Below are 27,742 nucleotides of genomic sequence, written 5' to 3'. Positions count from 1 at the left end.
TTTAAGTCCCATCGTGCTAAAAGTTATGTTTGATTTGATGTGATTGGTGTTAAACAGGCAAGTGTGCTGCCTAAGGAGATTTAAAACATGAGACCCTGATTTCAGATCATCTCAAAAAGTCAATAAAATGATGGACCACTGATCTCTGCATTTAAAATCTCCATTACTGATATTAAACTCATCAGAGTGGTTCCTGTAAACTTCATTGTTTTGTTGAATGGGATTACCTGTAACCAGCGCTGCAGGAGTTTATGGACCTGAATGAAATCCCTTCAGTTAGCTGAATTCATTTGAATGTCCCTGACTGCTCATCTGAAAGAGCTTCCACAAACAAACATGAATGCACTATTTTTACATGCAGTGTCTGCGACAAGAGGATGAAAATGTCACAGATGACATCAAATGTCATCTGACAAACAGTAGGCACTCATATAATACAGTGGCAGACTGCAGTGCTGAAACACTGCAGCACAAATTGTCCTCTTTCAGACCAGACCTGCCTGCACAGACACAACCCAGACCCCCAAAGAAAGCCAAAGTGTGTGTGTGTGTGTGTGTGTGTGTGTGTGTGTGTGTGTGTGTGTGTGTGTGTGTGTGTGTGTGTGTGTGTGTGTGTGTGTGTGTGTGTGTGTGTGTGTGTGTGTGTGTGAGAGGGACCATTAGGAAGGAGTATACCGGTGAATGTCAGCGGTGTTTCAGAGCTGGGTGTCTTCTCTGGCGTCTATGCTGGACTCGTGTCGCTCTTTCAGGCTGCTGCTGTGGACAGGAGGCTCCTCTGGGACGTGAGCCAGAGGGTCAGAACGAATCAAGTACCTGAGGGACGGAGACGGAGACGGAGAGAGCAGGAGGCGGATGAGCTGAGGTACACATGTGCATCAGGTATAACGTGTTGTCCCTTGGAAGCGCAGCTCTTTTCCTAAACTGATCCTCACTGCAAAAGTCACAGTCTGAGATCACAAGTGAACCGAAGGGCTGCAACCCGCCGCTCAGGCATGAAAAGGAACAGCTGTAACCATGGATACTGATTGGTGCCTCGCTCAGCTGTATTGTAATACTGTACATGTTGTTCCCTTGTAAACGCATTTCAAAAGAACATCCCTGCGATCAAATACCCACACTACCAAACAAATCGCATACTATTTATTTTTACTTTTAGTACGTCATGCAGCTACCTTTAAAAAGTATGTACTGCAGTATGTGTACAACTGGGACATACTACTTCATCATAAAAATGTGCCTTGAACTTTAACCCTCTTGGTCATATCCGTCGTGATCCGTAGCGCTACATTTAAAGTAAAAAGAAAAAGCATGAAATTTGAAACGACTACACTTCATTTTAATGCCTCTTCTTCTTCTTCATCTTCTTATTCTTTCTTTTGCAGGAGGAGCATTAGCGTAAACACTCCTAAACTTTTTTCTGGAAAACTAAATAGTATGGTAGTATGGATATTGAAACGCAGGGTTAATCTGTCCTAATATTGTCCCAATCTAGTCAGACACAGAAAGATGAAGTAGAAATCCTTACACGACGTCATTGAGCTCCAGCCTGGTGTCGGGAGACGGGTTGATGAGGACGTACGACAGCGTGTTCTGGTGATCGTTCTGCTCATCTGGAACAGAAACACCGCCACAATCAGCACTAATGCAATGTTGAAATCTGAAATGTACCTGTCGTGGGATCATAACCTAAATACCTTGTAGGTAGCCCAGATTGACTCTGTTCATGACATCACTGGCTGTCAGATTTGTCAGGTCTTCTGCAGTGAGACAAACGGCAATAAGACGAGAAAACAGACACGCCTTGAAGCAGAAAACAAAGTTATTGGGGGGGAAAAAAAAGGAGCAGCTGACTTTCTCGATGTGAAAAGGGGCCATCCTTACCATATCCAGAGGTGGGGAGGCCCAGGTGCCTCATGCGGTTGCGGACCAGCTCGGACAGCTCTTCCCTCTCAGAGCGTCTGTAGAGGTTGAGGCGCTGCTGAGCGATGCGCTGGGCGTGGTCTCTGCTCGAGTCCCGGTTCGAGCCCTGCCACCTCACGCTTTTCTTACTCAGACGCCGGGCCCACTGCATGCTCTTCTTCCTCAGCATGGGGTGATCGGACGTCTGGTCAGCGCCGCGAGACTCGTCCCCTCTGTCCTTTGTGTCCTCGCAGTCGTCCACGCTGACTGACACCTGCGACTGAGGCGGGGAGACAGGAAGTTATCTTAGCGTGAGAGATCATATTTCTGCCATATCGGCTTCTCTTCAGTGGCTTCCAGCGAAATCAGCATTTCGTTGTTGTTTTAAAGAGATTGTTTAGTATTTCTTTGCATGGTGGACCATGTTGCAGAATGATTTTACACTTTAAATGATATTGGAAAATAATAATTTGTTTTATTACCAAATATCTGCAAAACTAACTATTAGAATTCAAAGTAAATTCCTGGCAATGGTAAACATTACCTGCTACACACCAACATTGTTATTGTGAGTGTGTTTTTTTTAGTTGTTTTTTTTAGCTCAAAGCACTGCTGTGCTAAAGTACATCTTCTCCTTAAGATCTCACCTCAGAAGTAGAGAAAATGTGGGACTCTGTGCGATAGATCCCGATGGGAATTTCCGCACTGGAGGAGCAGAGCTTCTGGAACAATCTCCCATATGTACTGATCCACAGATCTTCCTCTTTTACTTTCATCTAGAACGAGAGATGCACTGTTAGCTTGGTGAATTCAAACATGACACTGATACAGATAATGTTTTTTTTTTTTTTTTATAAATTCTTGATGTAACTCACAGCACAGAGGTATCCTGATCCTGGAGTAGTGTCCAGTCCCAGCAGCAGCCTTGCAATGAGGATCATGTAGTCCTTCACAAAAGACTGACAAAGAATCCCAGAAAAATCACTTTAATGACTTCATTTATCACCGCTAAAAATGCAAGACACAAACTTAGTAAGGTTTCTATCGGTGACTGAACACAAGAGGGCACTTGTGCTTTACGATGCTAATGCTGCTCTTTTTTTTCAGGTGGTTCTGGGTCCCCACTGCTGTAAGACAAATTAATTTCCTCCGCCCCCTGAAAAGATCCGTCTGAGGCCAAGTGTTTTGCTGTGGCTGCGTACCAACCTGGTAGAGGAGGGTGTCCAGCATGCTGATACTGAACACTCTGCCTGCAGCAAAGGGTAGGCGAAACATGAAGGCCAAGTTGGAGCCTTTGTCACGCTCTTTCTGCAGGGGAGAGTGTGAGGACACACATAAAGCACACGACTGGTCATCAACATTTTAAAGGCATGACACTTTTCTGAACGTGTACAAAGTCATACTAAAATAGCCTCTTCCACATCCTCACAGTCAGATTTTATACCATTTGATTCACTGTATGTATGTCATGTATTTCATGTCACCTTCTCCAGCTTGGAGAGAGCCAGTGAGTAGCAGTCCTTCGCTCTGAACTGCATGAATCTCATGTTGGAGGGATGAGTAAGCTCTGTGATAATACTGAGACTCGGAAACAACCTGGCAGGAGAGAGAACGTGATGATAAAAGAAAAGATGGAGCAGAAGATGAGACCAAACATCACAATTTATTACCAAACTTTCAAAGTAATTTTAGCTGTACTGCGGCTGTCCAAACATGGTTTCCACACAACACGACGAGTTCATGATTAACTGACTGTTGATTATTTACCTGAACATCGTCTGCACATTGACAATAGTTTTGGCATCGGCCATGTAATCCTCCTCGGCACTCATTGTGCTCTCTTTATCTACAACAACCAAGTTATCAGCGTAGATGATGCCACACTGCAGCAGGCTGTCCAGCCTGAAACACACACAATAACAAGCAATAACAACATGCAGGCACCAATTTGTCGGGAACACACTAAATATCAAATTCAATTTCAGTGAGGTACAAACTCCTCTTTAATATATCTTAATGACAAAATACAATTATAATGGTAGCAGAAGGTTATATGACCATCTTACTTGTCTATGCTCCCGGCCATGTAGTACACCATCGGGAAACAGCAGATGGCCTCCAGGAAGTGATTGTCAGGCCTGCAGGAAGTATATGTGATATCAAAATTAGCTCCATATTTATTGTTCGAATATTACATCCTTATTGACATTATGTAAATGTAAATATAATGTTATTCTTTATGTTTTTGAATTGAAGTGCAGTGTTGCACAAACAAACTCTTATTGCTACGCAGTTTTTTTTAATGTGTTTATGCAAGATATGTTGTTATGTATTTGATGGTAGACACGCAGCAATGTGTTGTTATACTCATGGACAAAATGCATGTAGACTCCAGGTCTGAAAAGTGGAGCAAATGCAAGGTACCCAGGCTGGCTCCAATAAACCTTCTGGTGGTTCATCTGAAAATATTACAATAATGAATTAGATATTAGGCCTCAAAGAGAGGTATGTTTGGAGAGTGACATGCCTGGGATGCAGTTAAATTCATGGATGAGCACGTGTGATGCCAACAATTGTATGGTCACAACTGTTAAGGTATTTATGTAATTATGAGTGAAAAAGGCCAGATTTTAATGCATTGTTCCAGTGATTTCAAGTTGTAACTCTGAAGGTGCAGTTACTCAATTGCGGCAAAGCAAACACATTTAAGGCCTCTTTTCTCTGGCTTTTTGTACAAAACAGGTTAGTAATGGTTGTTATACTATCACAATGCTTTTCAAAGTACTTTAAAAGTCAACTTGATGTTTTTTGACAAAGTTTCCTGTTGAAAATAGTTGGTTTGGTCAGGTTTAGAAATGTATCTGTCCACTACAATGGAGTCCTGTTAGCTCCCAAAATGGCGACCGTACTATCGACAGTTTACTTTACTGTCACTGAAGCTCCTTGAAGCATGTAACCTTTACTGAAGTTTAAAATGTGGTTTCTTGAAGTTATTTAAATGTTGGTAGTTGTCCATTGTGGTCACGTCGCCATCCTAATACTGTAAATGGGTTATGAAGATATTTTGTTCACGTCAGTTAGCCCGTCGTGCCTAAGAAATGTTGTCTATATCTTGTTTTTAATATTTTGTAAGTGTGTTCAGGCTCAATTGCAGTGGTAAAGCTACTGGTCAAAAATACTTTTTGAAGCTGGTTTGTGAACTGCTGTTGTGAAGCCTCGAGTTCGGATGCCAGAAGTGACCATATTTGGACAAGCTGGGATCTGACCTGTCAATCAAACAGACATGCCCCCAAACATACCACTTTTTGAGGCCTAATATCTAAATATTTATGGTATTTCTTTTGCACAAGGACCACCCGACTACTAATAAGAAGGAGCGACTCTAGCGATTAACATCTTAATGACGTGAGATTTTTTTTTTTACTGACTTTGTATTTAATGAGAGAAGTTGGGAGTCGATGGGCCAGGAGGTTTTCATCCTCTAGAGACTCAACACATTGGTTTTGCAGTTTGGCATTGGCCAGCTACGTTCACTTTATACAATCTACGGTCAGACCTACGCTTTGCTTCTCCCTCAGCTCCACCCTCTCATTCAAATATGGTCATTTCTTCGCAAAAAAATAACAAAAAAACAACCAAGATGACGAAGGGCGAAACGTCAGATTCGATGCTTTAAAGCGACAGTTTACAAATCTATGGGTGACATCATGGTGAGGTGCCACTGAGCTGTAATCCCGTGTAACATTAAGAAATACTCTGAAACTAAATTCTATAATATCAACTACACTGAACATCATATCAATGAAGTATTACTCTGTTATTAAAATCTTGGAAAATGAATTGTTGCTAATCCATTTAGGTAATTGTTATCCAGTGCTTCCATCAAACTAATGACAAAATAAAGTTCATTCAAGCCCAAACCACAAAAGAGCAACAATAAATCACACTAAATACACACTGACCACTTTAATAGCTACTTTGGGATGAGTGTGGCTCCTGTGTCATGATGATCAGTAAGTACGGGACCCCCCCGAGAGCCCCGTGCGGTAGTTTTTACTCCCCTGTTAGTGTTTTAAGGCTGAGAGATGAATCCATCTGCTGGTGAGCGCACTCAGAGGTTTAGTCACTTTATTACTGCCTGTCCTTCACCGCCCCTCGTGCAACATTGCTTTATGCATCTGCCCAGTCCTGCTGACTCGAGACCCAAGGCTGTCGTAACTGCTTGAATTGCATATCCAAGTGCGTGGGCGTTTTGTATTTGTGTGTGTGCGACAGCAGTAGGGAGGGAGAGTTTATTGTTGTGTGTGTGTGTGTGTGTGTGTGTGTTTCTATGAGAGTCCTGAGTGCTAGCATGTGGGGGCTGAAAAGGGACACATCAGGGCTGTCGATGAAAGCCTGCGTGCTGCTCTCCAAAGAAATAATTTTTCTCCATCTTTTTCTACCCCTGTAGCAATATATATGATTCAGGTTCAAGGCGAAGCAAGTTACCATGGTGACTGTCTGGAGGTACGCAGAGCAGTGTTTCTTTCTTTTTTTTTTTTTTTCCTATTTTCTTTGTCGCTCAAAACACAGCGTCACTGTGAGCGGCAGCAGTAACCTCACATCAGGACTGACAATGGAGTCCCACCTCCACAGCCTTGTCCTGAGTGCTCGGCTGACGCCAGCTCCTAACATATATAATGTTTCCCAGCATGAAATGGTAACAGAAAGAGTGAAGGGAGAAGAAAAGAACAACGTGTGTGTGTGTGTGTGTGTGTGTGTGTGTGTGTGTGTGTGTGTGTGTGTGTGTGTGTGTGTGTGTGTGTGTGTGTGTGTGTGTGTGTGTGTGTGTTAAGGTGAACTCACGGGTTATCCAGCAGCAAGACGATGGGGTTGAGTTCTTTCCGCGGTCTGTAATAAGCTCTGAGAGGCACTATGAAGTTATAAAGGCCGTTCCCCGCAGTCTCAGCCGACACAATGATGAGCTTGTTTTTAAAACCGTAAGCCTTAGCATCCTCAAAGCTGTTGTGCCTGCAGCCCTGCACATGCAGCGAAGGGAGAAAAAAAAACAACAACACACAGGTATTTTAGTTTTGCTTTTATGAAGTGAAGGACAGAGAGAGCAGAGTGGGAAGGACGGAGGCTGCAAGTAACTGAGTGACTAAGTTGAAGGAACGGCGGCTGCCCACCTGGTCCAGTCGTAGGCAGCAAAATGGGGCTTTTTCAGCCAACAGATGGCACAAGGTGGGCGAGCTCCCGATGTACGGAGAGTTAGGGGGATAACCTTTCACATACCTGGCAGCGAATCCAAAAAGCACAAATGACACATTTTAGTAAAAACGTACTTTTTCAGGATACATATTTTAAATTAATGCTTACTAATACATAAATTGAATATGTATTTGCTTTTTTGGCCTAATACTTTGGAAAGTTTACTACAGTTGTACATAAAGATAAAGAAACTAGACTTAGTTCTTCTCATGTCTGGAGAGTATACTTTGGATTTAGCAGAAATTAAATAAATGTGGTTACCCACTTATTTCTTAACCAGAGAATCAGACATGGCTGCAGAAATAAAACTAAACAAATTACAGATGAGCTACAGACAGAAGGTACATGTCAAAATGTGACCTGTGCATGCATTTGATTATTAAGCAATTTTCTTTGAGCTGTTGCGCCTGGCCTCCTGATTAGGTTTTAAAGATGCACACAGAGAAACAGAATCCTTACTCGGTAGACGAGGGGCCTTTTTCATCTGTGAAGACAGAGTCGTCTTCTGATTGGTCGCTGAGCAGGTCACACGGCAGGATTGAGGTGGAGTCCGCTATTTCCTGAACCGGAGCGATGCTCGGCCGGCGACTTCCTGTCCCATTTACTGTAGGCGGGACCAGTTTTACACCCGAGATGTCCGGCGGGCTCGTATTCTGGAGATCGATGGCAACAGTTCCTGCAAACACATTCACTCTGTTTTAAACCAGATGTTTAATCTGTATCTCCTCGATCTAATTAAATATGTTGATGCCTTCATTCAACATGCTCAGTTTGTCATTCTGCTTTTTTTTTTTTCTCACCCATGCTCGCGATGATGCTGTGAACAGGAAGCTGTGATGGTCCGTCAAAGAGCCCCCCGGCGGGACGGCCCTTCCTCTCCTCCTGGTTGAAGATGAAGGCCGAGTTCTCCTCCTTGGTAATGTTGATGTAGTAGCAGGTGTCTGAGGCGGCCATGATGTGGTGCGGGCCGGGGTTCAGCAGGATGCTCTTGTTGTCCTCCCTCTTTATACCGATCAGACACACGCCATACCTGGAGACAAAATAACACCTTCAGAGCCATCGGGTCCATTCAACTTATTTTAGATTTATAAATAACATTTAGCCCCCTTTTTTTAAAAAAAAAAAAGAAAATTCATATTTAAGTCTGTCTGGTGCACACAGACCCCCTCCCCCCCCCCACCTCACCCCTCCCGCACCGGATTGTAATTAACACAGTGTTAGCTTGTTGTCGTTTGTTGTTATTGGCAGCAGATAATTTATTATTTTATCCAAAAAAAATCAAACAAAATAAACCCACTAAAAGCACTGAAATAAGCTCCAGAAAACGAAAACATACAAAGATAGTTTTTTACAGCGTCATCAGCGTTGGCTCGCTAACTTGCTGCTATTGCTGAGATAATGGAAGCTTTTTCACTGACTTTTTCTTGTTTAATATTGCCGTTAAACAGGCCTGCCACAATTAATACATAACTGCCTGATTGCAATCATTTGAGCATAATTGTCATCACTTTGCATAATTGTCAGAATTAGTTCCATTTTTGTCGATAAAAACAGCTGAATGAAACGAACAGAGATGCCATGTTCCCATCAATATTTACACGTCATTTCCACTCTTTGAGGTTTAGCTGGTGCTCTTTCAACCCTTTTTCTTCTGCTGCTACGGTTTAAAGGTGCTTGAGTGGACAATAAGTGTTTATCTCAAAGTGCTTAACGTTAAATATTCAACCGACAACATTTCGATGAGCATCTATTGACATTAAATGGATTTAGAAGCCAAACAGCACAGCCAAAAAAAAAAGGTCTTTTCTCTTCTCGTATGTGTTATTAAACTAATATTTGGCTTAAAGTGGTATAAAATACAATTAAATCCATTACCACAATTTTTTGGATGACAATTCAGTCAGTCGTATCAAATACTGTAGTGAACACTACATTCTGTTGATGAAATATAGGCTACTGGACCTTTTAGTCTTAATTTGTATTTAAATGTGAATCTTAAGTGGGATTGTAAAACTGTGCTCCCTCCAAAAATATAATTTACAACCTCTCTGAAGCATTTTATAAATGCTTGATTAACTTGCGAGGTGAGAATGAGAAATAATCCAAAACTGTACCCTGTAACCTCCCTGTAACTTTGTGTTTAGCATGCAGCTAAACTAAACTAATCCCTGGACACATGGTTAGGACACAAACAAGACAACAACAACTCTCAGTAGGGCAGCAAATAGGTGTGTTACACAAAATGTCAAATTTTAAACTTGAAAGTTAATGTGTTGATTAGTGAGTTTTGGATTTTGTTACTTTCGGACCGTAATCAAATGTTACGTGTTTGCACATATTTTTTTTTGCACTTATTTACTTGTTTAAAATTCATTTTAAAGCAGAATGAGAACAAATAATAGAAGCGCGTTGCCGTCGTACCGATGAAAGATGATACTGCATCAAACAAACGGTTTGAAATCTGTAAAACTCCTGCGAACGTTCGGGTGTATTTTCCACCTGTCGGCATCCGAGGAGGACGCTTTAGCTTTACATGTCAACTCACTTCTTGTGAGCATGAAAGGAGGCGTACGTGAAGCTTTTGCCATTATACTCTCCGAAGAACTTGCTGTCACACAGTCGGATGTGGTAGACCTCGTTGCCGGAGCAACATCCGTACATCCTCTGCCACTGCTCCGGAGACTGCTGTCCTTCTCTGCACTCATTCAGGGGAAAAAAACAAACACAAATTTATACATTTTATATACACACACACACACACAGTACAAACTCTGAGCTTGTAGCTGCTTTCTGTCTTTAACATATTGATGAACGATCATCATTTGCGAATTAGAAAACTCTCTGCATCCCTCCATGTCCTCGGGCTCACACCGGGTCTCCTGGTGAAAGCAGACAGCTTGATCCATCCGTGTCCGTCGGTCGGCTCGGCTCTAACGTACCCTTTGTAATGACTTCCAGTCATCACCGTAACCGCTCAGGCACTTCGATGGAGTTTTAATGGGCTGCACGAGATGTTCAAAACAACCCTGAGGTAACAGTTTACACACTTACTTCTTAGTACTCATTAGCAGTTACAGAAGATGACTTATAAATCCGGTTTTACACTCCGGCTTTCATAACTCAAAACCACTTAAAGATGCCCGCATGCATACAATGCAAACATGCACGCTGTAACGCACGCAGTACTGTTCACCTTCGTGGCTGATGTGTGCAACTTAAAAAACGAAACAAAAAAGATACACAAAGCTTCAGTTTCCAATAAGCTGTCAGGAGCAGCATAAATGCTGAAGCCCGCTGATTCTTGTTTTTTAATGCAGTTTCTCTCAGCCGCTGACATCCGCTCTTTAAAAGCGATCTGCTTGCATGCTGGGAAAAATCATTTTCCACCGGAGAGCTTTTCATTCTGTTTCACACAGAACACACGGCGGGAAAAAAAAAAATCAATACAGGGAGCCGCCTGATCTCTCATTTGGTGCACTCGCGCTACTCCCTGCTGAATGCCTCAATAAACAAAGACTTTTGTTTTTCCTCTGGCTTTCTCACCTCTCCTGTGCCGGCTACGCGGATCCTATTTATACATTAGCGGACAGGAAAAGGTGAAGACATTTTGAACTTCGAAGTCACGATAAGGAGAAATCAAAATGTAAGATGACTGACCGTCCACGGGAGGTGTGCACCAGCAGCGTGACCAAGGTGGAGGTGGCAGGACACACGCAGTTGAGCGCCAACATCGCATACTTGAACTCCTCCTCACACACAACATGATCTGAAAATGAACCAAGAACTATAGCTTATATTCGCCACAAATATTCTTCATAAGTGAAAAACAACATGAATGATGTGCTGAATATTTTGGACAAAATATTAATTTGCTTTCTGGCCAAAAAAAACTTGCATGAATGGAATTTATTTTCTTTTTAAGTTGGCAAAGCTGGGGCTCCACTCAAAGTTCAAAAATGCATTTAACACCAAGTCTTGCTACGTAAAATAAAATTAAGTACTGCAGCTATTTCTTTGGTGACTGTAGGTCTATCGGAGTAATTTCATGGAGACTTTGCTGGTTGCCTGGCAACAAGAAAGCCACAGAGCTCAGAGAGAAATAATTACAACACTTAACTCCTTGTAAAACTGTAATTTTCAGTCAGTCAAACATTTGTTTTGGTTTTCTTTGATTCAAACAAACAAGACATAAGAAATAAATCAGAGCTTTTGAAGATGCCGTAAATTAGGCTGATCGAGCTTTATCGTGATATTCAAACCTGCAGTAGAAAATATTTTTGACCACTTGGTGGCAGCAGGACAAGAGGACACATGAACTTTTTAGGTTTATATGGTCAACGTATGGTTTACGTTTTACAGTTGCCTTTTTGACGAGGGAGCAGATACAAAGCAACACGGGGATTGTTTCATATCATGTTTCTGGCAACCTGACAAATGGAAGTCCAATTTTCAGTCTTGACGGTCAGGAAGCAAACAAGCGTTTCACTGACAGCTTAAAACTCTCACCTGCAAATTTAACATGGAACTTATTTTCAGGTTTGAGTATCTGGACGTAAAGCGGACAATTCGGAGCAAAGTCCTTCACCGCCCAAGCTCGCAGGATGGTCTGATGATCCTGTGGGGAAAAACAATTTAGCATCTTCTAATTAATGAACAATTGTGTTTCTGACAGACAGCGTTAATGAATGAGAGGTCATAAATGATAGAGAACTATTAATTATTAAATGTTGTTTGTCTTACGGCAGCCATGCGATCCACTTCGTTGCGGCTGCTCAGAATGAAACAAGCCTCTGCGTCGTCCATTCTGCAGCAGTGTGACAAAATTATCAAATAATGAACACGGTCATAACACGCACACAAATCCACTAAAACAACCAGTGAGAAGATTAAAAAAAAAAAAATCACCTTTGATTCAATATTATCTTTTAACATTGCTTCTATATGCGCAGACACACAAACAACCTGAAATAATATGGAGTGCATGCTGACTGCGCTGCGAGTGTGGAACTGCTTTCGCATATGATTAATGGAGCTGGCAGAGTGCTAAATAAGTGTGGGAGGATCTGAACCGGTGCCAGATGCAGGATGTAAGCTCGACACACACACACACACACACACACACACACACACACACACACACACACACACACACACACACACACACACACACACACACACACACACACACAGTCCTCTACTTCTAACTGCTCCGTCAAAACGCTGCCAAACGTATACAGTGAAATTATATAACCCATTTTCACCAAAGTAATACTTATTATGTTAATGTGAGATGAGTCATGCATCATGGTACAACTGTTGCTCTGCTGTGCGAGTGAAGGATACCTGGGTTTGTTCCAGTATTTCGTTTTAGTTATGACTAGACTACACATTTTTTTTTTTTTTTTTTAATATTGCACTTCCATAAAAAGAGAACTTACAAGTGAATAATTTTTTTTTTTTTTTTTTTTTTAAATGAATGCTTAGATCAAAGTTTTACTGGTAGAAATATCTAGATTTTTTTCCCCCACAACACAACATCTTTTTGCATCATTTGGTTAAAGCACAACCTGCGTCATGAAACTACTCTGTTGTGAAATCTTTCAGCTTCAAGGACAAACTTCGACAAACCCTGAGAAGTTCCTCCGAGAACACAAATCATTCAGCTGTCCTGCAGAGCATAAATCACTAACAATGAGACATTAACTGTGATGTCTGTTCAAGCTTGGCTGCAGCTTTGTGAAGAACCTTCATACCTGCATATCTTCCACAACATTTAACCTCCTGTGCTTTTGTCAAATTGCATTTCTTTACTTCTATGAAAAGGCGCTATGTGAATGATGTCAGATTGATTCTTTGATGCCATTAAAGCTCCAGAAATAAACTTGACTTGACAAACCAGGTTGACACCAGGTTTTTTAGTCCTTTCATCGGCGTTAGAATTTTCTCAAAGTCTCATTCATAAAACTTTCGTGACTCCAAATTAGAAGAAGAAAGCGAGACGGATCATGTTTTTACCAGCAAAAAAAAAAATAATTGTTGCTTGAATTGATAATTACAGCATTGTCTGAGCATGAGGCCACACAATATCTCTGACAAGCTTACTAACCGAGAAAGGAATGAAAAAATAACACTGGTATTAAGAAAGTTTGCAGGAATTATCGATACCTATTCCAGATTTACTAGAGACAACGTGTTTACACGGAGAGTCCTCAGGCCACAGAACATAGTTGTAAAATACCTCCTTATGATGTAAGTGTGAAAAGTCGCCCTCCTTTGATCCCGGCGGTTTCGGGATCTGTCACTTACTTGGCTCTCAGCAGATCCTGGTCTTTGAGGACGGAGCCCTGCAGGTAGATAACTCTCTGAGACCACAGAGGGATCTGCAGCACCCGGCGCACCTGGAGGTCCATTTCACTCGGGCACAGGATCACCACATAGTAGTCCTTGAAGAACCACATCAGAACCACAAGAACCACATCAGAACTATCGACACTTGAACGCCTGAAGCACCGTGTAGATGTGTCTCAGTGGACGACTGAGATGTTCCTCTTTAAATATCCTTAAGAGACACACATCGCAGATCATTATCACTTCCTCAACACGTATGTGCACTGGGTGCACGCGTGTGCTTCGTGTTGTTCGGTTACCTGCAGTCGGGGATGAGCGTAGAACTCGTTGAGAAAGTCCATGAGCAGGTCTATTTTGAGCGAGCTGACACACAGCACGACGTGTTTCTCCGTCTGCGCTCGGTGGCGGCTGTAATTCCCTCCAGACTTCTGCCTCTCCATCCACAGGTAGATCAGCTCCTCGAACTACAAAACACACGGCGAGCGCGGTGGTTAAAACTCCCAGAAGGACAGTTAAAAAAAAAAAAAAAGCTTCTAAAGATCATTTCAACGTGCGCTTCCTACCTGGAGCGGCAGCACCACCAGAGCCACGCAGATCATGATGACCACCAGCAGCTGGGAGGGCCAGATGCGTGGAGTCACGTCTCCGAAGCCCACCGTGGAGAAAGTGACGATGCAGAAGTAGAAGGAGTTGAAGAGGGAGAGGTTTTTGCCGGCTCGCTCCAGGTGCTGAATCCCACAAGTGCTGTGTGAAAAACGAACCAAGACGAGTACACAAAGTCAAATCTTTTTTATCATGAACCTGGACAATCAACGAACGCAGTTTAGCTTAAAATGAAGATATGAACTATTGATAGTTTTTTGAAAGATAAAAACGAGTATAGAAGTGAAATCTTGTTTATAATTTTGGGATTTATGAATAATACTTGAGTTTTCACAATCATTTGATGAAATGATTATTTTTTTTTTTGGCTTGTTTTATCTTCAGCTCCATATTTTTAACGGTTTGTCTTGTTCCTACATCACTACAGTTTACATTTAATTAACAGCTCCATTGTTTATTTGTAGTTGCCTGTTAGTTTAAGTAAAGTTGCCTCTGATGGCAGACGAGCAATTTGCGCAGCAGCTCTGCCCCCATTAGGGTGTTAAATGTGTGTCTATAAGTGGGTGAATGGGAGGGGAAGATGATAAAGCGCTATATAAGTGCAGACCATTTACCATTTTACCATCAAGGGCTCTTCGAAATAACATTAACTAATAAACTATTAGATCAGTTAGTTGTGTTGAGTTTATTACTGATGTCCAGAAGAATCACCTTGACAAAGCTGCTCCATTTAAAACAATAATATTTATTCATTATAAATGTAGTATTGCTTAATTGACTGTTTGCATGTAGGAAAATTATTTTTTCATGTTCATCTTAATTGCAGTGAACTGACCAACAGTTACCGTTTGGATATAACTGTAATTGTACCAACGATAACTATAATTTACACAAATGTTATCAAATTGTACGATTCTTTCCACTTAAAATGCACATATCCTTGGCATCTGTTAATCTAAATGTTCACATAGAGAAGTTAAATATGACAGAACGATGTAACGACCAGCTGAGAGTCCTTGAAGAAGCAGCCTCACCCGGTGAAGACGAGGCAGAGCAGCGTGCAGATGAGGATGAGCACCTGGTTGAACATGGCTGAGTTGGTCCTCTGGATCGCTCTGTGGACATCGTTCTGCACCGCAATAAACACTTTAATATACCAATAGACAAACTCAAATAATAACACCGAACTCTAGCAAACGTTTCGTTAAACCGTTAATTAGTTTATCTGTTTCCAATGATTCTTCTGTGTTTGCTGCTGTAGCATGAAATACTGAACACACTGATAAGATGCAGACGGGGTTGCAGATAATCCCCCCCGTGAGGGCCCTCCTGGGTGCACAGAAACAAAGCAGGGGAAGGATGTGTTGATGTTGTCAATAGCAGCTGCGGTGTGAATTACTGAGCAAGAGGTGCCTGTTTAAAACCAGCGCAGTGAAATGTAATGGTGATTGTGTTGCCTTAACAAAGCTGTTTAAAAATGGGTCATTAACAAACACAATCAAGTTTATGGTTTGGACTCACGATCATGTTCTCCAAAGCACATTTAGCGAGCCAGCAGTTAAGAAACACGGGGATGAAGATGTTCCTTATTGAGGGCCAGAAGATCTGAGGAGAAAGTGAAACCACCTTTTCTTCAACAACAAACAACAAAAACTCTAATGTGAAATATGAAGTGTAGCTTAAAATGTTTCACCTGTGAAAATTATTACAACTTTTCTATTATCATTTATGTTATGCTTGGCAGATAGCATGTTTTTCCATGTTTACCATCTTAAGTTTGTTGTGTTTGCTGATGTTAAGCACGAGTACAGTGAGGCTGTTGTTGTCATATGCTAATAGATTTGCAGGTATTTTGGACATAAACCAAAGTACTTTATGTATTGGACAGTAAAAAAATCAGGATCTTTGGGCTCTCCAAAGTTTTTACAAATCATTCAGATGGGGGCATGAAGAACGTGTGAACCACATTCTTACGCAATCGTTCCATTTTTACTATAAAATTAAAATGTGGACACGGTGGCAGCGTTATGGTTTTATTTTTTCTGGATCAGGGGAACCACCAAAGTCATGAGGAAACCCTGAAGGTCCGCACAAGGTTTTGTTGTAATCTATCCAGTAGTTGTTGGGCTACTTCAGTCTGAACAAAAGAAGTTAAATGACTGAACATTACTCAACATACTAAATAACTGCAGTGCAGAGATTTCGTCAGTTCCTTTCTCTATCCATATTTAGTCTTTATTCTTTCAACTATTCTTATTATTGAGTTCTAACCTTGATCACTGACAAACATCTCCTCTTGGCTGAGATATGCCAAAGGAAGATATGATTACATAACTTCATCAAAACCTCAAAGGGAAAAATAACTTCACAGACAGAACAAAGCAGACAGCATATGAAAGATATAGCGCTCTAATAACAGTAATGACACTGACTAACTAACAGCTATTCCAGAGAGAGAGAAGATAATGAGTATTTCAGTTTGGTCGTGGTAGAAGTTTTACCGTGATGATGAAGGGAACTGTGTTTATCATCTCCAGAAGAAAAGACACCTGGAAGATCTGCTCCCAAATGTTCCCCTGAAAGTGAAAAAAAAAATCCAAACAGACTTTTTAACAGCTTCATTTTGTGAGCACACAAAAGACAGTGAGTCACTGCGCAGATTCGTTTCTTCATTGTAGTCTGTCACCTTCCACAGCCACTTATTCCTTCACCTCAACCAGATCCTGTAATTACCATCAATCATTAATGCAGCCGTGACACATAACTGAAGCTAATTACACCACTTACAGATTGTCAATCTCCGAGATCGTAAGAGATTAATTGTACAGAATGTATTAATCATGTTTGAAGGCACAGTGTGTGTGTTTTTTTACTTTTCTATGTGTGTCTCACCTTGTAGCTCAGATACATCAGTAACATGGTCTCCAGGAAACTAATGATGGCCACGATCACCTGTGGAAACCGAAACAGGAAATAAAAAAAGTGTTTTCATATTTGTTAGATGGTCAGACAACTATTTTATACATTAGGTAATAAATATTTGATCAACGGCATCATCTAAAACACAAAGTGTATTCAGTGAAAAGTCTTGTATATTTATTCCCCTTCAGTCTGTTGCGACTCACTTGAATGGCCCAAACAGGAACCTTCCTGTCCACCCAGAAGATCAGCTCCCTGACAGAGACAGCACACAGCAGCAGCATACATTATATTTGTGCATCATACCATCAGTGATGATGTGAGATAAATAGATGGCCAAGCTGCCAGCTATAAGGGTTGGCAACATCTGATAATGAAAAACACTGATTGCGTGTCGGATTAACTAATGGAGTGAGAACAAGAAATGATGGTAACAGACCGAACGAAGAGCCGAAAGAGCCCCAGCTGACAGAAATCACACCTGCTGCTTACCAGTTAATTTCTCTGTCTTGCACTGATCCGTTCCACGGGCAGTCGACACTGCAGAGTGGTGATGTAAGGAAGAGACAGGGAATGAAAACATGAACAGATATATGGAGTGATTTTATCCGTACTTTCATTTGATTTTATATATCTTCAAAATACAGTCACTTTTTCCGTCTGTGAAATTGTGCTGCTCACGTGAAACGATAAACTGGATATTATATTAACGTTAAACTTGTTAGTATAGCACCTTTCGTAAAATAAATGCAGCTGAAAAAAACATGTTAAAATGTGATTTGAAAATAAGAAAAAGAAATCAAATGCATAAAATATAAATAACGGAATAAAACAAAGTGCTTTTTAAAGGTGAGGTAGTGTGAAAGAGCTTCAGGTGCAGCTGGTTGAACGCTAAAGTAAAGAGATATGTTTTCAGCTCTCTCGGACGTCTTCTCGAATCGACTGAAACACTTCGTTGTGAATGAACCATTTGTTGTTGCCGCTGGGAGCGTTTTGCTGTCCGGCGCCGTGGCTGGCGGCGGCGACCTGACCGGGGTTGTCTGTCATCACTCTGATCATGTACAGCAGGCAGGTGAGCAGCTTCAGGGAGAAGTTGAACACACGAATCCTGAGGCCTGAAGGCACGAAAGAGGGAAACGTGTTTGGATCTGAAGACGTGTGTGCAGACCAACACTGGTGACACTTCACAGTCAATCTGAGGCTGCTAAACAAGTAACTCAGGGATTCTCCACGCGCGTCTCATTAGGCTCATTAGGATTTTCTTTTGTTGTGAAGTCCTTGAGTGGACCCTTTCAAATTATGCATCGGTCAACTCGGGGAAGTGAGAAGATGGCGTGCGCCAGCCACTTACTTGATCTTTGGTTTTTGATGAAGAAAAGCTTCAGGCGCTCCTTGAAGGTGTTTTCGTTCACGTAAAACTCGACCTGCACCCTGACGGGGAGGAGAAGGAGAAGAGAACCGTCACAAAAGAATCAGCGGCGTAAACACACAAACCCACACGGATGAATTTTCCAAACAGAGATTTTATAGAGCATCAATATTCATAATGCTGTGTTTCTAATCATCTGCCTGAGGAGGGTTGGGTAATTATCTCTGTCTGATTTGGTTCCCAATTACAAGGCCGGGTTACTGAAGACTGTGCAGCTTGAACCGTAGACGCCAGAGAGCAGCTGTCACAGTATGAAGCATCAATTTACTCCGAAATCAAAGAGAAAACAGTAAAAACAAAATTATTATTTTAGTATGCAACACAATAAGGTTGGAATTAAATGTTATAAAGGAACATAGACCCAACAAACTGATTCGGTGCTCTGTTTTGCTCACCTGTGGTCTGAATTTACTTGTTGTAACTTTAAGGAAGCTTTGAGGGATTTTTCTCTGGATTTGTTTTGTTCTCCCCGTGTCTCATGTTTTGTGGCGAGTTGGGAATCGTTGTATTGTCTTGTTGTTTGTTTCTGTAGGCCATTTGAGCTTTTTATGTTCTAGTTGGCGTGGGTTTTTGTTTGTTGTTTTGGCCTTGGACATATTTGCTTCCATTTCTGCACTTTTAGTCAAATAAATAGGTTTTTAAAGTCTTTCAGTCTTTTTTTTTTTAGATTGTGATATTGATTGTTTTCTCTATATTGTTGAGATGCCGTATTTCCATGCAGTAGGAAAAATCAAATTAGAAATGTTTTAAGGAAAATAGAAGATTAGCAAAAAAGCGATAACTCTACATCGCAGAGATTAATTTCCCTGCTCTAGATAATAATCTGATGATAATAATAATGATCTTTCATTTGCAAATAGCTATTTAACAGAACAATTTTTTTATTTCACAGTCCAACTTCCTTTTTCATGTCCCTTTTAAAAATATATATATTTAACTGTCACTCCTGGGTTTAACATTCAATAGAGCATGTTGTCTTTTCATTTTTAAGTTTCTCCTTTTATTTCAATTCTGGGAAACATTATTCCAACAGGAGCGGCTGTCACCTCACAACCTGTCAATGCTTCATCACTCTGCAAATGAACATTTTCCTTTTTGTAGGTCTTTTTCTTTCAATTTTAGGCGAAACAGACAAGTGAACTCAAACTTTGCTGTTCTAATGAGGGAATAAAGTTCAAATGAAGTTTACATTCAGGTCACTTATGATAGCCTGGCCTACTCACTGATGTTCTGGCTGTAAAAACAGCACAACACAGAGCATTTTTTGACTGAGCGAGAAGGAACAACTTTCCAGGGGAATCTTTTCTCCTGCGATTAGATTTAAAAAAAAAAAACATTTTAAGATGAATTGTGCAGGTACACCTAATTTAAAAGACAAGGCAAAGCTCAAAAGGAGAAGAAGCACAATCTTTACACTATTAATGTGTAATCTTCACAGTGCGGCCTTCAGAGGAGAGAGCAGTCAGGAAGAAATGACAAAAGAAAGTGCAAACAAAAGAGAGATAAGAAGAATTTTAGGTTGAAAGATTATGAGGGTGCTGCTGCTGCTGCGGCTGCATTAATCCCAGGTTTTGGCTTGTGGCTGAAAGGATCACAGTGGGAATGGAAAGGCCGTGTGTGCTGTTGGGTGAACAGAAACCTTTCTGCAACAGTTATTTCAGGTCTGCACGATGGTGAAACTACACTGAAGTGTGACAGAAACCCCTTCAGATGAGAAACAGAGGGCTGGAAGAAGATCTGAAAACATCTGTCACATCTGGACAGCAGCAGGGCAGAGATGCGCTCTAGAGGTAGAGACACTTCGACTGAGAGTCCTACAGAGTCTGCCTGTCTGTCTCACCCCTCCGCCCACACACACACACACACCGCACATAACGGTGCAAGTAATGACCCTTAATCAGCTCCTGTTGAGAACACAATTACCAGCTGAAGTGGTTTGACATTAGTCATACTGCGGTGTCACATTAGGGTTCAGGCAATAAGACGCGCAGCTCTGGGATTAATTAGATCTTCTAAAACCACTAATTGCGGCTCAGCAACTTTTGCAAGTGCCATCATTTTACAGCTTTTGAAACTGGCCCGCTTTTATCAGATCAGCTCACCTCGAGGTGCTCAACAGAAGGCACCTGTTAATGGATGTGAAAAGTTAAGAAGAGGCAAGAATCAATTAGCTAATCGACAGATGATTAATGGATTAATAATGAATCTTCTTTGTCAAACACAAGTGCCCAACAATCTCTAACTCTAGATTCTCAAATGTGCGAATTTGACGTTTTTCTTTGTTATATGACAGTGACTAAATGGGTAATTTAAAGAACTTTTAGTGACAATATCAAACATGGAAAGGAGAGCTCATCAATTAGTAGATCAATCAATAGACAGAGAGAAAACTAAATCCAAACATCTATGTGGCCTCTCACTTGTCAACACCTGCTTGTTTTCCTAATTAAAGATCTTTGAGTTTTGGACTGCTGGTCACACACACACACAAAAATAATTAGATAACTTGGAAGTTGTGAGGGGCGATTTTCACTGGTGTCAAACACAAGAACCAAAAACTTTATGGAGTAACTGAGCTTATAATTAATCAATAATACGAATTATTAGGTGCAGCAGTGCTTTATATTACAGCAGGCGTGTCAATAGACGGAATAAATAGCATAAATGACTGAAGATTTCTAATTAAATAAACATGCAGGCAGGTTTGTTCATCTCAGTAGTTTTTAGGCGCGCTTATCAAATTTGTCGGAGAGAGAGAGAGAGCTCGTTGTTCGCGTCTTCCTTTGTCCATCTGCAAATATACGACATAAGTGCAGTTTTACCTATTTAAAAAAAAAAAAAAAAGTAAGAATAAAAACATGTCGTGCTCCCGCCTTCCAATCAGCGCACCGAGCTCAGCTCCACTGACACGAGGACGTCATGCGCACTTATGAGGAGAAGTTGTCCTCTGCCCCACGCGGCCCTACCTCTGCCCGGCGTCACTCCCAAGAGGGTCCGACCTCCAGGTGGTCACGGACGGGCTGACCCAGGTTCGGATGAGCATCTCCGGGTCCATCGTGCAGGACACCTCTAGCTGCGTCGTGCAGCGCCAGTCTTACTTCCTGCAGTAACTATAAGCTTGTTGACCAACGCGCCTCCCTGCAGCTCTAAAATAGCTCAGCACTAACTGTGTCTGTGGGAAGATTAATTATTTTTGTGCTTGGATTTAAACAAACAAACAAACAAACAAAACAAAAAAAACCCCGCTGAAAATAAGAAGTCATAGACGAAGCTGTGTTGGATTAATCATTTATTTTGAGGCATGTGGTGCTTATTTTAATATTTTTAGAAATGTCTAAATCTCTCAATTTTTTTTCTCTTATGCGCGGGCTGTTGCCACAGCAACGATGCTATGACAGGAATAACCCGAACTGGTGGTGCTGCTGCAGCCGGCATTGGCCTCTCCAGCAGCTCCTGATGTACACATTAACTGTGACATAGACGGGGAATGGTCCTCGGATCAGCTTCACCTGATTTGTCTTTCAGGCATCAACAGCGCGTCGGGCTTTTCAGAATTTAAGTGAAGTCTTGAATGACTTGTAGCCTTCAGAGGCCAAAGGGAGGTGCCGCCTTTTCCTTGTGTTTTGCTCTTCTGTCAAGAGAAAGCAACACACGACAAGCTGACGGTGGTGGGAGCTCACTTTCATCTGAAACTGTGGAGGTTCTGGGATCACGAGTGACAGACGACGGCAACAGAAAGACACTGATGCCAAAAAAAAGGAAATCAAGAGTGTCGCTCTCTCTTCTGTATCCGCTCTTTATCTCCCACCGCTTTCTCTTCTCTAAATCTGAAAAGTCTGAAGCACTAATTTATAGATGACCTCTTCTGTGAGTCAGTGCTTTTGAAAATACCAGAAGAGGCCACTCCACCTGAACCGCTCTCGCCCACACTGGTACAGACGCGCGATGTGACTTTCCGAGTTACATGCGAGCACGTTTACACCACAACAACATCTGCCTGTAAAATATGGCAAATTTTTCACATACTCTGCATTTAAAAATCAATTAAATGAGCTTGTTAAGACTTCACATATGTGGGAATAATGAATTCACTGAAAATGAAAAAATGTGATAGACATAGCAAATTGAAAGAAAAAAAAAAGGCAACAATGTGCGAGCACCTCAATTAGGGCTGGTATTTTGCTCCTTGTGTGTACTTTTGTGCGTTTTTTTCTCGTGCACGCCTGCCTTTGAGTGATGGATGATGCCTGTGCAGATGTCACCCGTGACATTTGTGAGTTCAGAGAACAGCTGCTAAAAACAGGCCTGGAGGATCCCCACTGAAGATCTAACCCCGAGCATCAGTCACCTCCGACAACACTATCTACTAGGGACAGAAGACGGGTCCATTTTATAGGGACAGAACAGAAAACATGATCATAAGTGTCTGAATTGGTGCCGCAAATGTGGGCAGCTTTATCGAGGAGAAAACAGGGGAAAGGTCATCTTTGACTAAAAGCATGGACAGAGCTTGTTGTTTTTCCTCATTAAACAAAACAGACATGACAAATATTACAAACAGCGCTGCGATCTCAAAGGTTGGCTGCTGCATTAATCATAGTTAAATTTGATCATCACTCTCCAGAGGTTCATCTGGAGAAGACCAGATTACGCAGTTCATAAATATCCTGAGGAAAAGCAAATGTACAGTGTAAAACTAACTGCCTCAGTTTATCAGTGCTCTTCAAAGCATTTGCAGGAAGAGATTTTTTTTTCTTTCTAAGTTATTTTTTGACTCTTTGTGTGAGACTATAGAAGGAGAGGCTCCCTACAGTTCCTGCTGCAGCAGCGGTTCGAGCCTCAGAACAAAAAACAAATGAAGCTGATCTCAGAAAGCACAAACACACTGCTACTGATCTTTTGTATCAAACTCACATGCTGCAGCAGAGTAGAGAGGTGAAGGCGAAAGAGGAGACGAAGACAACAACAAAAAAGTGATGGTGACATTGCAATTTGAATCCTGATTGTGATTTAGGTCGTAAAGGCAGTTGCTGCTGTAAAAGATGTTTCAAGTCAAAGTCCTTCAAGCTTTAAATGTACACACACACACACGCACGCACACACACACACACACACACACACACACACACACACACACACACACACACACACACACCTAGCTTGCGTCTCAACTTCTCTACATAACCACAAAAAAACCCCACTCCTCTCTTTCAGCACCATGGACAGCTCCCAAAGCTCTGCCATGATTCATTACTGACAAAATCCAAACCACTGAAACCATATAACAGGAAACCAGAGCACTTCAAACAGCTCTTGTGTACGCATAACCTGCACCATGTAAACGAGGTAAACACTTCATGTTACTTTACAACAACTGCAATCAGCGCGACAGATGCGGATCAAGTGGGGTTGAATGACAATGAGCAATCAGTAGGTTTGAAAAGTGAAAAGCAGCGCAAAGTTAAATAGCACAATAAATAACACGATAAATAGCTGAAATATTTAGTTAAAAGTAAAGAGAAGTCCTCAAGCCGCCTATTGACATAAATGTTGGTGTTGATGACTTTTAAGTTCAGGTCAGAGGGCTGTGGTGCAAGTGTGTCTGTTATATTTATTTATTTATATTTATTTTTCAGTTTTTAAGCGTTCACAGTGTTCTGTCAGTATCTAATAGTGAAGACTTCTCACAACTTTACAGCTTTTTTTAGTTGTGACCATCACAAAAAAAATAATTTCTTACTACCTTTTCCAAAGTTTCTGACCAAACATGACTTCTCACGTCCACACTGCTGCCTTACCTGTCATCATTCGGGAAGCTCTGGTCCCCGAGCAGCAGGTCTCTGAAGCGGAAACGGGGCGGCAGCGGAGCCACCTCGCTCTCCATCTGCTCCATCTTCAGGGTGGAGATCTCCAAGATGACCCCACTGCTGCTGCTGCTGCTGTTAGTCTGCAGTGGTGCTGGAGAAGAGCTGGAGGAGGAGAAAGGAATTGTGCAAAAGTAAAGAGAGCTGCGAGGACAGGCAATAGTGAGGAGGAAGAAAAGGACAGGGAGATGAAGATGAGGCAAAGACAGGGAACACGGGAAGGAAAAGTGCAGGTGGTGGGCTTTTACAGGAATGCATAAGTATGGGTAGGAGAAAAATAGTCTGGTCCATGCTGAAACACCTCTACAATGAGCTTCAGGGACACTTAAGAAATCTCTTTATCTGACATTGTGATGAAGAACCATCCAACACGTGTTAAAACACCACTGAGTTGAGGAGATGCAGCTTCTGTGACTGAAAGTTTACAAGTGTGATCATTTAAGCACACAAACAGAAGTTTGCACGGATTCCAGTCAAGTTTGTATCTTCTAAATTAACATCTTTCTCAGAGTACACAACTTCATTTTATTTGATAAACTTTTGATTGCTTTTTTTTTTTTTTTTTTTTTAGACGAATACAGGATACAGGCACATCTCTGATATGGGGGAAAAAAAAAAAAACTTTTTGTTTGAGAAAATATGTTCAGGGTCCCAGAAATGAAGATTAATTCTGGTGTTGAATGTTCTTTCCAACCCTCATTGATCATCTCAAAATCATCTGACCCTTTGCAAGGGTTACAACCCCTCTCAATGCAGGTAATAGTGTATTTTTACAGTGTTATACTCCTTCCACCACTAGTTTCCACACATGCTATCACTCAGGTTAATCATATCCAAATACAAAAATAATAATCATAGATCCATGACTTTGGTTATCTTGATATAAGTTAATTGATTGATTTATGCCTTATTGTGTTACAGTAAACTGTTTTGATATCGCAGTATGGATGAGTGTTTGATTACACGGCCACTAATATTTGTTAAATCATCAGCTGCAGGACGTTTTTTCCCCCCACATTAGCTACGTAATTAAAATCATGGATCCTATTACTCATCACAGAGTGTTTAATGATTCGGATCAAGCGTACGTGGTGGTGTGGTGTGAAGATCCTGGGTGCTGTTTTTCGGCCCCTGAAATAAATACAGTGTGCATCAGTTACAAAAACAGCGAGAGCGGAAAAGGCCCGAACACCATCTCACATCTTCTCTCCGTCACTGTGTCCGTCTGTTTGCTGTACTCCTCCATTAAGCTTTTCAAATTTAGTGCATAATTGATGAAGGGTATATTTCCCAAGTGGGTTTGAGACATCCATCCATCCATCCATCCATCCATCCATCCATCCATCCATCCAAACACACTCATCCATCCATCCAAACACACTCAGATCTTATTGAGCACACTAGAGGTTATGGGCTTATTAAAGCATCCAAGGGAAGAGAAGAAAACATGTTGAGTGAGAAGTTTCATGGTTAGACTGTTAAGCTTCAGTGGGTGTCATTTAATTGCACATCTGTATCTGTCTTCAATATTATGTTTTTAACACAAGAAAAATATTTTCGCAGAATTAAAGAATCCAAATATCTCCAAAGAAGACACACAGGTGGGGAGGTGAATGCATTATAACGTGACTTAATGTGAATCTTATTACCTGAAATCCTCTTTACAGTAGATAATGTGTGTTGGATGGAAGCAAATACTGGAATTTGAGACAGCAGGCCAATGAACAGCTGAACACACAACAGTGGTGACAGGAGGAGATGAACACACTAGGGTGGGAAAAAAACACTATGCAAAATCCGCATGTTCATATTCCAATTTTGAAAAAATATTTCCCACTTTTCACTGTTTTTTTTTTTTATCATATAAATCCTTAATCTACAAGCATGCAATTGATTATTCAAGATAACTTTGAGAAATATTGAGTGCAATAACGAAAAGCACAAACTTCTTCATCACTGATCAAATGTTATGTTTAAAGTTTGCTTGTTTGCTGTGGCTGCTTTTCTCTCTTACCGTGGCTTGTGGTCGTTCACGGTCCCATCATCGTTCACGAATGTCTGATTCACGTAACATTCACTGCACATTTTGGCCGGAGATCCGGCGCTGCCGTCGGACTGGAGAGCTGCGGTGGTCGGCGTTGAGTCCCCCTTAACGAAGTCGTCTTCCTGGGTTAATTGCATCGGAGGATGAGTGGACTCCCGGAGAGAAAGACGCGCTCTGAGAGAAGTGATGTCCCCCTGTCGGTGCCGTGTGCGCCTCTCTCACCTATTCAGGTGCATTTTGGAGGTGAGTTTGTTTAAGCCTACGCAGATAGAGGCTGTAAGCAAAGTGACAACTGCCTAGTGAACTCTTCCAATAAAGAAACTGAGAGATGCAAATTAAGTCATGTGGCCAGCAGCTGTGTGAGGGGGCAATATTATGGGATGTGCAGAGGACAGATCTGCAGCTGTGAACATGACAGCTTTCCTTTTGAAGTAGCTGGAACACCTAATGACATAACTGTTGAATTCTCACCTAACTCTGGATGAAGAGAGTTTAGCACCATCTGTTGGAGGCTCCGGGTCTCTTCAGCTCTCCAGAAACAAAATGTTAAGTTCAAATGGGAACAAAAGAGATCAATGCTTTATAAAATGCAGAGAATAGAATCACAAAAATGACCGATTACATTAAAATAATGTAAAAATACTCTGAAAAGTAAAAGTCCTGCATTCAAAAGTATAGATGTTTTATCAGCAAGATGCACTGAAGTATTACAAGTATTTCTGCAGAAAGTGGCTCAACTCTGCCTGATATATGATCATATATGGCACGTATCATTTTATATGGTATTACAGATGTATCACTGCAATAATACAGCATTGTAATTGGGTTTGAAAGACAATTGATGGGATTGTATACAGAAAAAAAATCTGCTTTTTTTTGTGGATCCGAAAAGTAACTAATGTAGTGAGCTTTCAAATAAATGTAGAAGATACAGAAGGTACAGTCTTTCCTGACACTGAGTGGAATAGGAAGTTGTAGTTGTATAAAATGGAAACACTCAAATGTCTTAGTAAATTTATATGTAGTTACTTTCCACCACTGTAGACAAAGACTTTTCAAAAGAAACATAATTATTTTCACTATATATGAAGAATATAGCAATATGATGCATCCAAAATTACTAATTTTAATAATTTACCTACAACGCACGTGTGGTAAATCAGAGCGATCCACAGAATTGTCCTCGGTTGTCTCAGCTGTCATGCATTAAAAAAATAATTTAAAAAAAAATTGTTAAAACAATGTTTTCTTTATTAAAAGTCCATCTATTTTCCTCCGACAACCTAAATACTGAATGTCAGTATTCTTACACTTTAAATTAAAGACAGAGCTCCTCAGGTCATTGCATGAATGCATTTATACGGTCACATGATACATATCAATCAG

At 41.2% G+C, this 27,742-nt stretch overlaps 1 protein-coding gene across 3 annotated transcripts; it reads right to left on the bottom strand.

Annotated features, from left to right (window-relative positions):
- Positions 1-596: 596 nt before the first annotated feature.
- On the bottom strand, positions 597-26,767 carry LOC138631006 (potassium channel subfamily T member 1-like). Of its 3 annotated transcripts, none has more exons than XM_069715714.1 (31): positions 26,327-26,767; positions 24,247-24,417; positions 18,371-18,450; positions 17,987-18,134; positions 17,512-17,559; positions 17,226-17,274; positions 16,993-17,052; positions 16,602-16,676; positions 15,622-15,705; positions 15,135-15,229; positions 14,061-14,241; positions 13,797-13,961; positions 13,456-13,592; positions 11,890-11,953; positions 11,656-11,764; positions 10,807-10,915; positions 9,695-9,844; positions 7,950-8,179; positions 7,609-7,825; positions 7,068-7,173; positions 6,745-6,917; positions 3,966-4,037; positions 3,667-3,801; positions 3,384-3,495; positions 3,106-3,207; positions 2,775-2,858; positions 2,547-2,675; positions 1,882-2,179; positions 1,695-1,757; positions 1,526-1,610; positions 597-813 (listed from the first exon to the last, which is right to left on the bottom strand). In XM_069715714.1, the coding sequence occupies exons 1-31, from the start codon at positions 26,491-26,493 to the stop codon at positions 696-698; spliced, it is 3,816 nt and encodes a 1,271-aa protein (XP_069571815.1). In that variant the 5' UTR covers positions 26,494-26,767; the 3' UTR covers positions 597-695. The 3 variants fall into 3 exon arrangements, with proteins under 3 accessions (XP_069571815.1, XP_069571816.1, XP_069571817.1); XM_069715715.1 differs by having other exon boundaries at positions 1,695-1,754; XM_069715716.1 differs by lacking the exons at positions 24,247-24,417; positions 26,327-26,767 and adding an exon at positions 21,415-21,592 and having other exon boundaries at positions 598-813.
- Between the last annotated feature and the right edge of the window lie 975 nt (positions 26,768-27,742).

Source organism: Brachyistius frenatus, unplaced genomic scaffold (assembly GCF_029030835.1).
Source record: "Brachyistius frenatus isolate BFR_SWC_R1_liver_20210118 unplaced genomic scaffold, ASM2903083v1 Contig_146, whole genome shotgun sequence".
Classification (NCBI taxonomy): Eukaryota; Metazoa; Chordata; class Actinopteri; family Embiotocidae; genus Brachyistius; species Brachyistius frenatus.
This window is presented reverse-complemented; position numbering and strand designations above follow the sequence as displayed.

Bases quoted from the DNA above. Each gene is read 5' to 3' on its own strand.
- LOC138631006 (XM_069715714.1), bottom strand. From the start codon at position 26,493: ATGCAATTAACCCAGGAAGACGACTTCGTTAAGGGGGACTCAACGCCG. The intron at 8,180-9,694 runs GTGAGTTGACAT...TTTTGTCTCCAG, and splicing joins TCCTTTCATGCTCACAAGAA to GTATGGCGTGTGTCTGATCG. The intron at 2,676-2,774 runs GTGAGTTACATC...CTCTCGTTCTAG, and splicing joins GATCAGGATACCTCTGTGCT to ATGAAAGTAAAAGAGGAAGA.